The 17251-nt window shown below is 41.8% G+C and overlaps 1 protein-coding gene across 1 annotated transcript in view; it reads right to left on the bottom strand.

Moving 5' to 3' along the window:
* Nucleotides 1-7998: 7998 nt before the first annotated feature.
* The window catches only part of LOC124386907 (carcinoembryonic antigen-related cell adhesion molecule 5-like), a 403644-nt gene continuing 394391 nt past the window's right edge, over nt 7999-17251 (bottom strand). Inside the window, exons 7-15 of the mRNA XM_046850952.1 lie at nt 16499-16834; nt 13072-13347; nt 11073-11321; nt 10839-10970; nt 10157-10249; nt 9790-9864; nt 9574-9657; nt 9112-9167; nt 7999-8710 (exon numbers count right to left, since the gene is read on the bottom strand). Of these exons, the coding sequence (XP_046706908.1) occupies nt 8708-8710; nt 9112-9167; nt 9574-9657; nt 9790-9864; nt 10157-10249; nt 10839-10970; nt 11073-11321; nt 13072-13347; nt 16499-16834 (1304 nt within the window). The 3' untranslated portion in view covers nt 7999-8707. The remainder of the gene's footprint in view (nt 8711-9111; nt 9168-9573; nt 9658-9789; nt 9865-10156; nt 10250-10838; nt 10971-11072; nt 11322-13071; nt 13348-16498; nt 16835-17251) is intronic.

The raw sequence follows: 17251 nt of genomic DNA, 5'->3' as shown, positions 1-17251 counted from the left end.
TTAACTTGCCGGTATCTACAGTCAGAGGAATCATTAAGAAGTTTAAAACAACTGGAACAGTGACAAACAAGGCTGGAAGAGGTCCCAAGTTTATCTTGCCACAACGCACAGTGAGGAGGATGGTAAGAGAAGTAAAAAAATTTCCCAAGCTCACCGTCACAGAATTGCATCAAAGAGTGGCATCTTGGGGTCACAGAGTCTCCAAAACAACCATCAGACGCTCTCTACATGCCAACAAGCTGTTTGGGAGGCATGCAAGGAAAAGCCTTTTCTCACTAACACTCACAAACATAAACGTCTGGAGTTTGCTAAGCGGTACTGGGACTTCAACTGGGATCGTGTGCTTTGGTCAGATGAGACTAAGATTGAGCTTTTTGGCAACAAACACTCTAAGTGGGTCTGGCGTAAAACAAAAGATGAGTATGCCGAAAAGCACCTCATGCCCACCGTGAAGTATGGTGGAGGATCTGTGATGCTGTGGGCCTGTTTCTCTTCCAAAGGCCCTGGGAACCTTGATAGGGTGCATGGCATTATGAACGCTTTGAAGTACCAGGATATTTTAAATAAAACCTGATGGCCTCTGCCAGAAAGCTGAAGATGGGTCGTCATTGGGTCTTTCAGCAGGATAATGATCCAAAACATGTGGCAAAATCTACACAAAAGTGGTTCAGCAGTCACAAACTCAAGGTCCTCCCATGGCCATCTCAGTCCCCAGACCTCAACCCAATCGAAAACCTGTGGGGTGAGCTAAAGAGAAGCGTGCATAAGAGAGGACCCAGGACACTGGATGATCTAGAAAGATTGTGCAAAGAAGAATGGTCAAAATCCTCTCTGTGTTCTCCAATCTTGTGAAATGTTATAGGAGGAGATTAAGTGCTGTCTTGTTGGCAAAAGGAGGTTGTACAAAGTATTAACATCAGGGGTGCCAATAATCGTGGCACACATGATTTCAAGGTTTTTTTTTTTTTCTAAATGTGTGATTTTTTTACCACCAAAGTGATGTACTTAAATAAAAGGTTGGATTTTTCTCTTTTTTTGCATTTGGGTTCTATGTTGTTTTAAGAAAAAGGAGAATTTTTAGAGGTCCACGACCACATCTTAAACAGGGGTTCCAATAATCGTGGAGGGCACTGTATATATATATATATATATATATATATATATATATATATATATATTAATACATGTTCTATTAAATAAATGCATCATGAATTCACTGATTTTAATTTTTTCACCTGGTAGTAATAATGTATTATATGATGTACAAGTAAAAACACTGAGAAAATTCTTGTGCCTTTTTCAATATTAGCATTTTTACAGTTAAAAAAATGTTTTTATATAATGATGTAAATAAAAATATGAACCAAGGCAAAGTTTACTTTGTTTCAATTGTAATTAGTGCACATATGAATCTTTATTTTACTGCTAATGTCAAGGATCCACCTGCCACGCCCCCTTTGGTGGCTCTCTATGCCTCCGCTCTCCCTAGAGCTCCAGGTTTAACCACGCACACCTGGAGCTCATCATCACTCATGCCTCCACTCTCTGAAGCTCCAGGTTTAAGGAGGCACAGCTGAAGCTTATCATCACTCCACCCTGCTCCTACAAATACCCCTCACTCACATTCACTCCCCGTTCGTTATTGTTTATGTTGGACTTCCCGTACTGCATGTTTTGGCGTTTCGGTGTTCATACAGGACTTCTCTCATCCGTTTCATCCAGACTCCAGAATCCTGCATCGCTGCGCTTCCCTCCTGTGCATCTCGGATGGAGGATTCGCTGTGCCACGATGAAGCGACGGCCAAGCTCCGCCTCTGGAAACACCCGGAAGCACCCACCACGCCTCCCTGCGGGTCTTATGGGATTCCCGGCTCGCTTTTCCGGTGATATGGCGGAGTGGAGCGTTTCGTATGGAGTGTGGGTAAATATATGAGCTTCTATCCCTCCTCTTACACCACCGAAACAGCTAAAATCAGGCGCCATATCTCCCTCTTGTCTGGAGACTCTCTCTCTCGCCAGTAAGCTGTGGAGCGCGTTCGGAGGGGATTTCCGTTCGTGTACTCATTTCATTGAGCTTCTCACGGGGATGTTCGGGGTGAATCCGGCGTATCTGCTGTGCCACCCTCTCGATTCTGAGCAGGTTCCACCCCAGGGTTTCCAGAAGGACTATTTTCCACTCAAAAGTCCTGAAGAGAGCTCCGTTCCACTCCAGAGTCCTGAAGAGAGCTCCGTTCCGCTCCAGAGTCCTGAAGAGAGCTCCGTTCCGCTCCAGAGGCCTAAAGAGAGTTCGGCGTCGTCCCAGGACCTCCAGGAGAGCTCGGCTTCCTCTCAGGACCTCCAGGAGAACTCGGCTTCGTCTCAGCACCTCCAGGAGAGCTCGGCTTTGTCCCAGCACCTCCAGAAAAGCTCGGCTTCGTCCCAGGACCTCCAGGAGAGCTCAGCTCCGCTCCAGGAGTCCACAGAGAGCTCCTCTCTGTCCCAGAGCGTCTCCGAGAGCTCCTCTCTCCTTTTAAGGAAAATAGGTCCCCTGGTGGTCTAGTGGTTAAGACGCAGCGCTCCCACCGCTGCGACCGGGTCAGGGGACCATCCCCAGCCACTCTTAGTGCCGGTCCCAAGCCCGGATAAATTGGGGAGGGTTGCGTTAGGAAGGGCATCCAGCGTAAAAACATATGCCAAATCAAACGTGCGGAGGATCCGCTGTGGCGACCCCTAACGGGAGAAGCCGAAAGAAACTTTAGAAGAGCCAAAGGTTGAAAAGTAAAACCTACGTCTTTGTTGTCCTCTAGTGGTAACTACAGGTATATTTTTCATAATTTCCGCTAGTACTGGATTTTTATGAAAGGTTTATTTTAATTCACCTGATCATCTTTGATCATCAGTCTGCTCACAATCTATATTAAATAGTGTTGACATACCTGAATGTTTCCAAACGTAGATCATTCACTTAATGTAAAATAAATATCTACATGTTTTATGTCTTCATGTAGGAAAGCAAGCATAAAATTAGATTCCTCATAGGAACTTTATTAACAGTAAAGGAAAAGTCATATCACATGCGTTCACCAGCACAACATTCTCTCTTCTTCTTCTTCCCTCTTTCCTCTCATGTAAACCTCTATCAGGAAGCTTGAGTGCCATCTAGTGGTGCATTAAAGTAAGAACATGGAGGATGGAGGCCAGCCACGCACCATTTGTGTGCGCAGAGCAGATAGTTCAGGGCAACGAGCAGATGTAGCAGCAAATTCCTCCTGAGATACGGCAGTCGGGCCAGTAGCTAGTAAAGCAACAAACTCGGGCTCTGTATCTGACTCAGCATCCGAAGTAAAAGGCAGGGGCAGGCGTGATAAACAATCTGCTGTATGATTTTCAGATCCAGCACGGTACTCAACTGAGTAGTTAAAACAAAGCAACCGAGCAGCCCACCAGGCTATGCGTATACCAGCTCTATCAGTCCCTTTTGTGGTCAACAGCGTCGTTAAGGCTTGATGGTCAGTTCGCAGAGTAAATTTGCGACCCCACAAGCAGGTCCTCCACTTCTTCAGCGACAGTGCGTTCTTGACCATCAGTGTATACTTGTGAGAAGACAGCGCCTAATCCGTAAGCAGACGCGTCAGTAGAGATGACCACTGGCAGCTCTGGGTCAAACAATGCGAGAGCAGGACTGTGTACAAGTAGCTTTTTTATCTCAGCCAAGCTTTGTTCGGCTTCATCCGACCAGCAAAATCCACTCTCATCTTTAAGGCATGCACGCAGAGGCACCACTACAGAAGCAAAATTGGGAATGAATTTGTTGTACCATGAGAGGAGACCCAGCAGAGAACGCAATTGTACAGCATCTGATGGTGCAGGAGCATCAACTATTGCGGTGAGATGTTCCTGATCCAGCTGAATACCCTGTGATGTCACCACATGTCCTAAAAACTTCAAGCTCTGCTTTCTGAATTGACATTTAGACTCATTCAGCAGCAACCCAGCATCTTTGAGACGTTGCAGCACACTCTCTAACGCCTGATCATGCTCCTGTGGTGAGCGTCCCCACACGATGATGTCATCTAGATAATTTGCAACGTTCTGGAGTCCTTTTAGAATGACAACCATCATCTTCTGAAACGCAGCTGGCGCCGATGCCAAACCATAAGGTACCCTGCAGAACCTGAAGAGACCCTCGTGTAATGAATGCAGTGAGATCCCGGCTGTCTTCATGAAGAGGTACCTGATGGTATGCACTTTCCAAGTCTATAGTTGAAAATACAGTCGCACCTTGCAGTAATGTCATCATCTCCTCCATATGTGGCAATGGATAGCTGTCTACTATAACTGCCTTGTTGGGCCCTCGCAAATCCACACACATGCGAATCCCTCCCATTTTCTTTTGGACCACAACAATAGGAGAAACCCATGGAGAGGAGTCAATTCTTTCAATTACGCCTGCATGCAAGAGCCGATCCAGTTCTGCGGAAACAGCATTTCTCACAGAGAAAGGTAAGCGACACAGTTTGTGTCTGACAGGGGGTACAGAGTCAGAAATATTAACCTTGTGTGTAAAATTTTTTACACAGCCCATTGCAGGGCGCTGTGATGTAAGGGTGGAAAGGGAACAGACTGAAGCAGATTGTGGCAGCAGCACAGTGTGACCATCAAATCGAAGCTGGAGCCCCTTAATCAGGTCCATGCCTAGTAAAGCTGTGCCATTTTTCACGACAAAGAAGTGTGCAGGACAGGTAAGGCCATATTTAGAGACCGATGCAGGTAAACATCCTAGTACTGAAATTGGCTCTTGTAGATAAGTAACTAAGCGGGCAGTAGGAGCTTTTAACGGCACAGTGCGGAAATGCTGGTCATACAGTTGTTTCGGCATTATGGACACTGACGAGCCAGAGTCAACTGTAAGTTGCAGAGACACAGGTGTAGCAGTAGGCGTAGCTGTTATGGTTACATCACACATTAATCGGTCACTAGGTCCAGGTAGGTATAGAACACAGACTTCTGGTAATTCAATTGAATGAACTGAACGAGTAGGAGCAGAACGCCAAACTCTTGCAAAATGTCCAGTCTTATTACAATTCTTACATTTAGCAGATGCAGCAGGGCAGTTCTGTGCGTTTGCCAGATGTCGAGCAGAGCCACAGCGGAAGCATGTCCGAGCTGTTGAAGCAGAAGCTGAGGGCTTTGAAGAGGTATGTGCTTTGGCCTTCGGACGCTGTCGTCCATATGCAGGTGTGGTATGTATGGCGTGTACTGGAGCAGAGGTGCTTGTAGACATTGATTTTGCCTGAGCATCAGCAGCCTCTAGTTGTGTTGCTATTGTAATAGCAGTCTCCAGTGTCAGTTTAGACTCCACTAATAATCTTTACGAATGCGAGGGTTAGCAATGTTTTCAACTACCTGGTCATGCAGCATGTCATCCAGATTATCAGCAAATTCACAAGTTGTACCCAAATCTCTTAATGCAGCTATGTATTGCACCACAGTTTCATCAGTCCTCTGTACACGTTTCCTGAAGGCATGTCTTTCCACAACCACATTTCTTTTTGGAACAAGTGCTCTTCCAAAGCTTTAATAGCATCTGCCAGACTCTCACCAGTATTAGGCAGTGTATAAAACAGTCTCTGACCTTCAGTTCCAAGACAATGAAGAAGCAAAGCACGTTTTCTAGCTTCCGGCCAGGAATCTCCAGTCGCATTAATTACCAACATATAGTTTTGAAACATCTTCAGCCATGTTACTAGTGGTATTGCAGGCTCACCGGGGCAAGGCAAAAAATGATTTGGAAAAGGAGCACTTACTGAAGCCATCTTCAGGAACTAATGTGGAGAGAAAAAACCGTCCTCGCCGCCAATTTTGTTATGTCTTCATGTAGGAAAGCAAGCATAAAATTAGATTCCTCATAGGAACTTTATTAACAGTAAAGGAAAAGTCATATCATGTTTCATTAGTGTCGTCCCCCTTCTCTTCTCTGTTGGTACAGTTAAAATGGTTAAAAAAGTTGAGAAAACAAAAAAAATCGCTTTTCATAAATAAAACTGAGAATTAATTAGATGATTTATTTTAGCAAAGTTTTTAGCGTTTTATTAGATACATTAATACTGTATCTAATATTTACAGAATAAACATTTTACATTCTATTAATGTTTTCTTCTTCTATCCAAGAAGGTTTTGCTGTAGATGTAGAAAATGCAGTATTATATACAGTATTGTGGAGTGAATAAGTGAATGTAATTTGTGCTTCATGGTGTGATGTGAGAAATGAAGAGGATGATTTTCTCTATATTACAGGATCTGTATGCAGTTTCCTCAGGTTTATTTCATTCAGGTTTGTTAGGTGTGTATGGAGGTGTGGAGCTGCTTTATCCTGCTTATGGCTGTGATCAATATAGAGTTTAATCCCAGGAGCAGTGGATGAGTCCATTACAGGAGACCATACACACATACAGTACATTCATACACACATACAGTACATTCATACACACTCATTCATACACACATACAGTACATTCATACACACTCATTCATACGTTATTCAGTCATTTAGAGGAGCCAGTCCAACTTCCTGACTGTTAAAAAAGTGGAAGAGATCCACATATAGAGAACTTGTTTAACTCCATTCAGACAGCAGCCTGAGCTCAGGATTAAACCAGGAACTCTGAGATGGCAACAAGACCCACTGCACCACCATTAGCCCCTTATAACCGCACCTCATCACCTTCCAAACATCTCCAAATACAAACATCATCAACTTTCTTAAATCTTCTAATATAAACATATTCGCCACCTTCCATACATCTCCAAATATAAACTTTATCTGCCTCCCCCTCACCCCATCCTGACCATGTTCTACAGAGGGACTATTGAGAGCATCCTGAGCAGCTGCATTACTTCCTGGTTTGGGAACTGCACCGTCTCTGATCGCAAGACCCTACAGAGGATAGTGAGGACAGCTGTGTGACTGATCTGCACAACCCAGACTCAAACACACAATCGTACTCACTTCACACATCCATGTCTTCAGCACCATCCATATTACATCACTTCATTACTACAAACTGTTTACATGCTGATCTTTTTTTTTAACTGCTGCTATTGCTTTTTTGAACAAACCATTTTGTTTACATTTTGTTTAATTACAATGTTCACTCCTGTACTCAGTTCTCTTTTACACACCGCAGTGTGTAATTTACAACAGCTTTACTGGCAGTGCTATTTTGTGTTTTGTGTATTTGTCCTACACCGTCTTGTGTTTTCTTTGCACTGTCTGTCTTGCACTGTTTGAAGTTGCACACGATGCACTTTATGTGGCGAGGACACTTACTAATCCTCAGCTCTGTGTTTTCCTGTTATGTAGCTTTATGTTGTTTTATGTAGCACCAGGGTTCTTTAGGAACGTTGTTTCATTTCACTGTGTACTGCGTCAGATATATATGGTTGAAATAACAATAAAAGCCACTTGATAATCATCTTCCATATATATCTCTATATATAAACATCACCTTCCATACATCTCCAAATATAAACATCATCGCCTTCCATACATCTCCAAATATAAACTTAATCATCACCTTCCATACATCTCCAAATATAAACATCACCTTCCATACATCTCCAAATATAATCATCACCTTCCATACATCTCCAAATATAAATATATAGATTAAGTTAGAGAGAGAAAAGGCCTGTTTGTGATGCTGCTCATTCAGTGGCACTTCTTGGATTTGATCTTAATGTTCATAGACTGGTTTTGAAACTGATGAGAAAATATTCTTGAACAAACTGAACCTGGACGAGTGACTGGTTAAATGATTTTATTGAATGTATTAATTGAAAATATAACCAACTTTAAAAAAGAAAATGTTTGAAGAGAAATTGATTTTACTTAAAATCTCCTCAGTGACTACATGGTACATACATTATCAAGTAAGTAAATATAAACTACTACTAATCATGAAGTCTATTTATAAGATAAACAATTAAACAAGTGAAATAGTTATACAAGGACCTTCATGCATTCCTGATGTTCTTTGAAACACTGTTCAAGTTTGAGACATTCAAATTTCTTAATGCATTTACTAGAGTCTTCATAATACAAGCTGAAGTTACTAATCCAAGAGAAGATTCTGTTCATATAAATTTAATTCGTATTTTATTCTGCAAAGCTGTAAAATTGAATTAGACACATGTGGATTTTTTGCCTGTGTACTGAACTGTTCAGATCTGAACTGATCTTTACTGTTGTTCCATTCCACCATTCTGGATGAACTGGAAGCACAGATACTGTAGATCAACCATTCAAATGCAAACGTAAGATAAACATTTGTAATAAATCACTGCAGCAATATTATTTTAGTCACAGTGTCTGGTTTCATGTGACTTTTCAGCAGGTCTAATTCTCCTCAAAACTCATCCTAATCAGTGCATAAAATCCAGCTGGTGGTTTGGTAGATCATTAAACTCTTTAGAATGACTTAAACCTTCTTTTAAACCTCTGTGGTTTACACAAATCTCCAGGAACATTCTGATATTGTGGGAATGGTTGATGTGAGCAAGTTCACAGAACAGCTTCCAGGTTTAGGCATCATCCAAGTTTAGATTAAAGAATTTGAAACATTTAGCATCTGAAAATTTTATGAAAAACAGAAGACAAACACAACTCAGAGTTTTCCAGCTCTCACGCTGATGTCTGTAGCTTCATCAGTGTAGAGAGACACACAGCTCACTGCAGAGAGAGGAGATGCATAAGGTTGCATTGATATGGTTAGAAATCCATTTCTCCTGATTTTACTATCAATGATGGTAGAAAATTTACTGAACAGTTTGGAAGAATATCACAGACTAAAGCAGCAAATTAGCAGATTATTCATCTATTTTTAAACATATGACATACAATTAACGTTGTGAAGGAAGCTACCAAAATAACACGTATGAACCGTTCAGACCATCACAGGTTTAAGAGGGTTTTGTGAATATTGATTTTTGTGTATATGAAAATTGTAATGTTTTTGCAGTTGTCTTGTTTCTGCTTGTGGCCCAAATTCAACCCACTGTACCTTTAAACCTATTTCTTACTTCATGGTGTGTGGATTGTCTTTAAAGCTTTATAAATATAATGTGTTTTACCTTCATGTTATGATCCAGCTCTGAGTAAACAGTATCATCACCAACTCTGTTCTTTTCTAATTTGGGGAAATAAACAAATTGTTAGTTAATTTCCTAAAAACCTACAGTTTATCTACAGCACTGTTCAATTCTCAACTAAATTCTGATTGGTCAGCTACATTTAAGTACATTATTTTTATTAAGAGATGCATAAACAATGACTGTTTATAGCTGCTATATTGAAAGTGAGAACAGGAACCAAATTGATTTTGAATAATTTCCCCATATGGAATGGAACTATATTTAAAAAAAAAAAGGCAATGTTCTGTAATCAGTTAAAACATGTAGTGACTGATACTGTCTGTGGTAAAAGGAGAATAAAGCACTTGACGCTATTATAGGAAAATAAAACTCCACTTTTTAACAGCACCAAACAGTGTTATATTCATTACATCATTACATAAAATTCTTTATTACCTCTACCTTGTGCTCTCTTCACTTTTTTCATAGGTTTTAGTTGAACCTCAGCGTAAGTCACATCATTCATGCCGAGTTGAGCATCAGCACCTGCAGAAGCAGAGAACAAAACCATCTCAATGATCTTTAGAGTATAATACATGACTGAATGTGATTACTTCCTGGGTTTCTATTTTAATAAATACATTAAATGTGCATAATTTAACATTAAAAACACTCCACCATTCTTCCTGCTTCTCTTCTTCTTCTTCATGACCTGTGTGTAAGTGTCTTCACTGCTCTGAGCTGCAGCTTCACCTGAACACAGTGCAGTGTGTTAATCACTACAGGACACTTCTGAACTTTACTGTATAGAGTTCATCTATAGTTAAGTCTCTAATAGTGAGAGGAAATGTCTAAAATAAAATAAATCTACTGTTCCACTCGTATCTGCCTGATCCACTGTCACATAAATGTGTTCATTTCCTATATAAAGAACAAAAAATCTAAATACAATATCTGAAGTGAACATGAAGATAAATTACAATAAAGTGAGAATTTTCTAAATGAACAGATGCAGAAATGATCAGTCACTGAGACAGAATCTGACCAGTCTGAAGTGGTTTGTGTCCTGACTGAGAGTCTTCAGCTCCTGATCGCCTCTGATTCTGCTCTGATATCTGACTGGATTTCTGCTGCTTTTCTATAGAGAGAAACAGATTCTACATCTGAACATGATGTAAATAATTCTTCAGCTACACAGAAATACCTCAAAAGTCTAATTACAGTAGAAATTAAGAAATTAATTATGAAGAATTAATTCATATAATAACACATTGCATTTAGTGCATTTACTGTAAAGTCAGATTTTACAACTTAAATATAAAGACAGAATGTAGGAAATAAATAAAAGCACAGATTTCATTATAAAACGAGGTTTAATATTAAGTTTAAAAGTCAATTAGGATTAAAGCTAGTGGCAAGTTTTGTGTACTATTTTTGTTTAAATTAAATCAATATGCAAATATTATTACAGTACATTTCCTCTTAATAATTGTAGACATTTTTTTTTAATCAATCTTAGCTGGACATATTAACTTAGAACAATTTATTTTGGGTTTAAGATTTGTATTTTATAAAATGAACACGTGGTGTTTACCAAATTACAGCAGGCATCTCTATATTTAAAACATCCAAATATATTAAATTTGTCATTCATCAAATAACGTGTATGTAAGTTTTTTTTTCTTTGTCATTTGCATATGGTTATGAGTTAGCTTCAGTTATCAGACCTTTCTTCAATTTGTAGAACCACAGCAGGATCATTAATATCATCAAAATGATGAACAAAAAGGACAAACTCAGTCCCACAGCCACTCCCACTGTTTCACCACTGGGTCTAGAACCTGAGATTGAGACAGAGCCTGGACAGAAAGAAGACCACATGTTAAGCTTTTAAACATTGCAGATATAAACTGCATTATAAAAATATTTCACAAGGATTGAATTAAAAATAAATTTCTCACGTCTGACTGAGATCCAGCTTCTCAGTGACTCTCCTCTCTCTGGGTGTTTACAGTGGTAGAAACCTTCATCTGACTTTGAGACTTTATGGATGATCATCTCTCCTGTAGTCTGGTTCTGGATGACTGATCCATCTTTATAGAAATCAGCTCGTAGGTTCGAGGGATTTGCGTTACGATATAAACAGTGTAGAGTCAGAGGATGTCCCTCAGTCACAGGATGGACAGGACTCTCCAGAATCACATCACCACCTAGAACACAAAAAAATCTAAATTAGAATATAAAAAAAGTCCTTGTTTCTTCTTTTGGTTTTTCAGCACAATTTGTAACTAGGATTGGAGAAGTCCCTGATGGTGCTGTTTGCTCTGTACAGATATCTACTGTAGTGAAGAAGCTCAGTGTCACACTAAACTAATACTATCATCTGATGTGCTTCTTCAGACTAGTGGATGTTGTACTAATGAACAGATGACAGGAAATAAAAGTGATCTGGAAATATTACATAATAAATGATGAACATTAAGCAGACTGTAAACTGTGTTGTGTGAAAATATCAAGAGGAGAAGCTGCAGCATCTTCTACAATACATGTAACTTAACAAAACACATGATGCTGTTTAAATCTAATGTTTAATAGAGTGTGTGAGGCGACACTACTGAGTGTGTAGAGCAGCATGACTGAAGAGTGTGTGCAGAGAAACAGTCACAGATGACAGCACTGAGCTCTATGCTCTTCCTTTCCACTCCATCATCTACATCTTTACTTATGATTGAAGGTAAAACACACTGCACTTTGCATGTATTTTTAATGATGAAGCTCATTGATATAAAACAGGTTTCCACCTTGCACTCTACATTACAGACACAATTTAAATATCATAACATTAAACATAAATGAATAAGTGGCAGTAATCACCATAAACAGAGAGAAATCAAATGTTCTCTGATGTCACTGTGTCAAGGATCCACCTGCCTCGCCCCCCTCAGTAGCTGTCACGCTGCATTGTTCTGCTGCTCCCGGCATTAATGAGAGAGGTGCGACGATTTCTACGGAGGGACCTTGGAGTGTGACTATGCTTACAGCGGAATTTTGAAGCACGACTGTGCCCTGGGGGGAAGCTGGGAGGAGGTCCAATTCTCTACAAAGGGAGTCACTCGGCCCCCAACTTCCCCTGTGGGCACCGTCATACCCCAAAGTCTGCTCCAAACTCCCGCAGAAGGCGTGACTTGGCCTCTGAACTCCGCCGTGTGCAATGCTCGTTCTCTGGACTCCACGGAGGACATTGTTCTGCTTCAGATTTTTACGCCGAGGGCGTCACTCTGTTCCAGATCTTCGAAGAGGGCGTCGCTCCGCCTCAGATCTCCGCAGGGGACGTCGCTCCGCCTCGGGTTCTTCCCGACCTTCCCCGGTTTCTTGGTGGTGCATTCCAGGCCTCCTTCTTCGATGTCAAGGATCCACCTGCAATGCCCCCTCGGTAGCTGTCACACTGCCTCATTCTGGTTTCTCTCGTTACCAATTCCCCATATAAGCCTCCATTCCAATCTCACTCTTGTTGGACCTACTTAATGGCTACAGTGACCGACCTAACCCAAGACTGCCAGCATTTCCTGCTGGTTCCGTGGATTACATACCTTCCCTGTGGATTGTACCTGTTCCAAGGATTATACCGGCTTTACGGACTCAACCCGCATTACGGTTTGTACACTCTCTGACTCTGTATTGTGCTCTGTTTACCTCAATAAACATGATTGATTATCAGTAATTAATTAATTTTAGTATCATTATCAGTGTGAATATAATTTAACTTGTAGTCAGTTTGAAAACATCACTTACACACATCCATACTCAGAATTACACAATAATATTTATTGATTAATGTAGAGAGAAAAAAAAAATATTCTTGAACAGTTTGTTGAATTGTAAACTACTGATGTTCTGAATATTCTGTAATGAAACGTTTCATTTTTCCTTTAACAGTAAACAAACTACATGAAGACTCACCATGAACTGTGATGTTGACAGGATTACTGTTTTCTCCAGATTCAGACTCACACCAGTAAACTCCAGTGTAGGATGTGGAGAGGAATCTGATGTAACATGTAGATCCTGTAACTAATCTCCACCGTGAACAATCTAACACTTCTTCACTGTCTGTGTATCGTCTCACTGTCCATCCAGTAGAGTTACTCTGGTCCTCACAGCTCAGTGAGAGAGAGTCACGAGTAAAGTGTTGAGTTCTGCTGGGACTGATGATCAGAGACGCTGGAGGAGATTCACCTTCAACACAGAAGAAGCACAAATAAATATATGTGCAAATTGTAATGCAATGATAATACAAGTGTGTGTGTGTGTGTGTGTTCACAATGATGTCTATTCATTTGATAATAAAAGTCGCAGTCCAGAACATGAGACAAAACACACACACATTTAACATGAAATAATCATCAACATAAAAGCTGCAAAACACCAGATGTTATGTATAAAGAACAAAATTAAATCTGTAAAAACAGAAAATATTGCAAAGGCAGAGAAAATAGACAGAATGCAAAATTTGCAATGCAAAAAAAATAAATAAATACTATTATTGTGTTGGTTCCCCTTTTGATGCTAAAACAGTTCTGACCCATTGATCATTAACAGCATGAACTTTCTCAACAGTTTGAGCTACAGGAGACTACACGGACCAGCCTTCGCATTAATTAGCCTTAACCACCAACGACCCTGTCGCTGGTTCACCACTGTTCCTTCCTTGGAGCACTTTTGATAGATTCTGACAACTGCAGACCAGGAACAGACCACAAGAGCTGTAGTTTTGGAGATGCTCTGACCCAGACGTCTAGACATCACAATTTGTCAAACCCCATTCAAATCCTTACGCTAGTCCATTTTTCCTGCTTCTAACATCAACTTTGAGGACAAAATGTTCACTTGCTCTAATAAATAATTCCACCCACTAACAGGTGACATGATGAAGAGATCATCAGTGTTCTTCACTTCACCACTAATAATGTTATAATGTCATTGTCAAGAATCCATCTGCGACGACTGTCATGGAGCCGCCATTTCTGCCGATCCTGGCGTAATCACACACACCTGGGACTCATCTATCACTCATTCCTGGCTCCTATATAAACCCGTCACTTTCACTCACTCACTGTCCATTATTGTTCGTAGATATGCGCATCCCTATGCGTTCTTTCCGTTATTACACTCTCTCACGGCCATGCTTTCTCCCAAAGCGCACCCGGATTACCCTTTTCCTCCCATGCGTTTGCTCCTGGACTATATGGACATCGCCCCTCCAGGGCGTACCACGGATATCTCTCTTTCTCTCTCCGGGCTTCTATGAACTGCCATGTGTGTGTGTTTGTGTAAAACTCTCTCTTCATTAAACATACTCCGGCTTTTGTCCCCATTTTTTGCTGCATGACAGAATAACAGACCTCCTAAAAGGAATAAAAGAGAAAAAAAGGGGAAAAAAGAAAGGAGAAAGAACATGATTGGTTTACCGCCGTGGTTTCAGCATGATCCGAACTACAGAGGGAGGACTCGCTCTGCCAGGGTGAATCGGCAGCCGAGCTCCTCTTGGGGAAACACCCAAAAGCATGCTGTCATTCCTCGAGGATTATGCTCGGCTCCTAAACATACAGTTCGAGAGCATTGTGGAGTTCCTGGCTCGCTTCTCCGGCCAAAGGGCTGAGTGGGGCGTGTTCTTATGGAGTGTCAGCAGCCTCCTCTCCTACCTCTCCATCACTTCCGAGAAGAGCTTCCAAGAGATCTCTGCTCTGCCCCCGAGTTCCCCAGAGCTCCGCTCTGCCCCCGAACCACCACCTGGCCGCGAAATGGAGGTCAAACCGCCGCCTGGCCACAAAAGGATGTCAAACCGCCGCCAGACCACGAGAAGGAGGTCGTACAGCCACCGGGACGTGACATGGACAAAACGTCGTCGTCAAACCCTTCCGGAAGGCCTGTTTTGCCTCCAAACTCCTCAAGGGGGGACGTCTAGCTTCCAAGCACCCCTGAAGGCAGAGTCACACCTCCAAGTGCACCCAAGGATGACGTCTCACCCCTAAGTTCTTCACAAGGTGACGTGACACCTCCAGGTTCCTTCGAAGACGACGTGACAGCCCTGAGCTCTTCCGACAGCCACAGGTCGTCTACAGAGCCATCCGTCAGTGGGGTCACTCATCTGAGGGCAACCCCACAGCCCCAAGCTCCTCTGCAGAAGACGTCCCACATCTAAGCTCTCCTGAAGGCGATGTTACGCCTGCAAGCTCCTCTGAAGGCGACATAATGCCTGCGAGCTCCTCTAAAGGCGACATAATGCCTGCGAGCTCCTCTAAAGGCGACATAACGCCTGCAAGCTCCTCTGAATAGGAAGTCTCGCTCCCGAGCTACTCTGAAGGTGAAATTTTGCGCCTGAGCTCCTTTGAAGGCGACGTAACGCCTGTGAGCCCCTCTGAATGCGATGTAACGCCTGCAAACTCCTCTGAAGGCGATGTCTTTCGCTCCCAAGCTTCTCTGAAGGCGACGTCTCACCTCCGAGTCATCCAGCCCATCAGCCCTGTTGAGAGCTCCACCCAGCTTCCGTTCGTCACAAAGGATATCGTGCCAATCCGGGTTTCTGTGGTGGGCGTAGCTCCGTTCCAGGCCTCATTGGGGGGGCACCCCTTTGTTCCAGACCCATGCTCCGCTCTAGTTCCCTATTGTGGGTGTCGCTCCGCTCCAGACCTCCTCCGAGGGCGTCGTTCAGAGCGCTGGGGTCGCTGCTTGGTCACTGTCCTCCGCCGGAAGCGTCTCTCCGCCTCCGGTCCCTGCTGAATGCGTCTCCATGCCTCCGGTCTTTGCCCAGCCTCCAGTCTTCGCCCTGCTTCCTGTCTTTACCGGGGACGGTGCTCAGTCTCCGATCTTCGCCAAGGGTCTCGCTCCATTCCTGGCCTCCGCGTGGAACTGTGCTCCGTTCCGGGCCTCCGCTGAGGGAGTTGTTCCGTTCAAGGTCTTCAGAGTGGGCATTGTTTGGTTCCGGCTCTCTGGTGTATATTTATTTTTTTGATACATTTTAAACAAATCAGTTCTTTTCCTCACCAGAAATGGCAAAGTTTAAATATAAGAAACAAAATCAAAACTGAGGAAAAGAGGAAAATCTTGCAATTGTTACAAAGACATAAAAAATGGCAAAGACAAAGGATTAAACAGAGAATTATTAATATAAACAGTGTTTAAGGGAAAAATAGGAATAGAAGCCCATGATCAGGAATCACATCAGCTCAGAACCATGGCATTTCTCATAATTGATGCAAAAGGTGTAATTGTACTTGGGTCATTTATCTGCTTTATTTGCATTAACAAAGAAATACTACATACATTTCCTCTTATACTTATATATTTATTTCTTTGATACTATTTAAAAACAGTTTATTTTCCTCACCAGAGATCCATAGAGGCTGTGGATTGCTGTACAGTGTGTAAAAGGCTGGTTCTCCTCTCTTTCCTCTACACACATAAACTCCTGTGTGATGAAGAGCAGAAGGACTGAGAGTGTAGGAGCCTCCACATCCTCTGCTGCTGTCTAAAAGAAGCTCCACATACACGATAAAGCCTTGAGTATTTTGTATTGCAGTTACACCGTCTCTGTAGGGAACAACTGTGTACCAGCTGAATGTCCAGTGTGTAGAGGAGTCTGTAACCTCACAGCTTCGAGTCACTGAGTCTCCTTCAGTCAGCCAGTTCCGTGGAGATACACTCAGTACTGCCTGTGGTCTCTCTGTTACACAGGAAATATAAAGTTTTAAATAAGCAGACTTTTTTATGAACAGTGATAAAAAATATCTTGAATGTATAATTGTGTCTAATGTGTCAACAAACCAAACTCACAGCCACATCTTACAGTGTAACAGCATCACTGAAGCTTAAGGATTTTATACTTTAAAGTTTAATACATAAACACCACTGATTCTTTACATGTGTACACTACTGACAGGAGTGAAGTGTCTTTATATCATTTACACACACTTTCATTAATGAAACTTTAAAGCTATAGAGATTATTCTTATTAATCTTTGTTACAAAAAGCTGATACAAAACTTCACCATAACAACTGCATTATTTTTGTTCATTAACCTGATGCAGTATCTTTTTATTGGGAAATAACATTACTATATGTGCACTGAGCTGCTGTTAT

The sequence above is a fragment of the Silurus meridionalis genome, chromosome 6 (assembly GCF_014805685.1).
Source record: "Silurus meridionalis isolate SWU-2019-XX chromosome 6, ASM1480568v1, whole genome shotgun sequence".
NCBI lineage: Eukaryota > Metazoa > Chordata > Actinopteri > Siluriformes > Siluridae > Silurus > Silurus meridionalis.
This window is presented reverse-complemented; position numbering and strand designations above follow the sequence as displayed.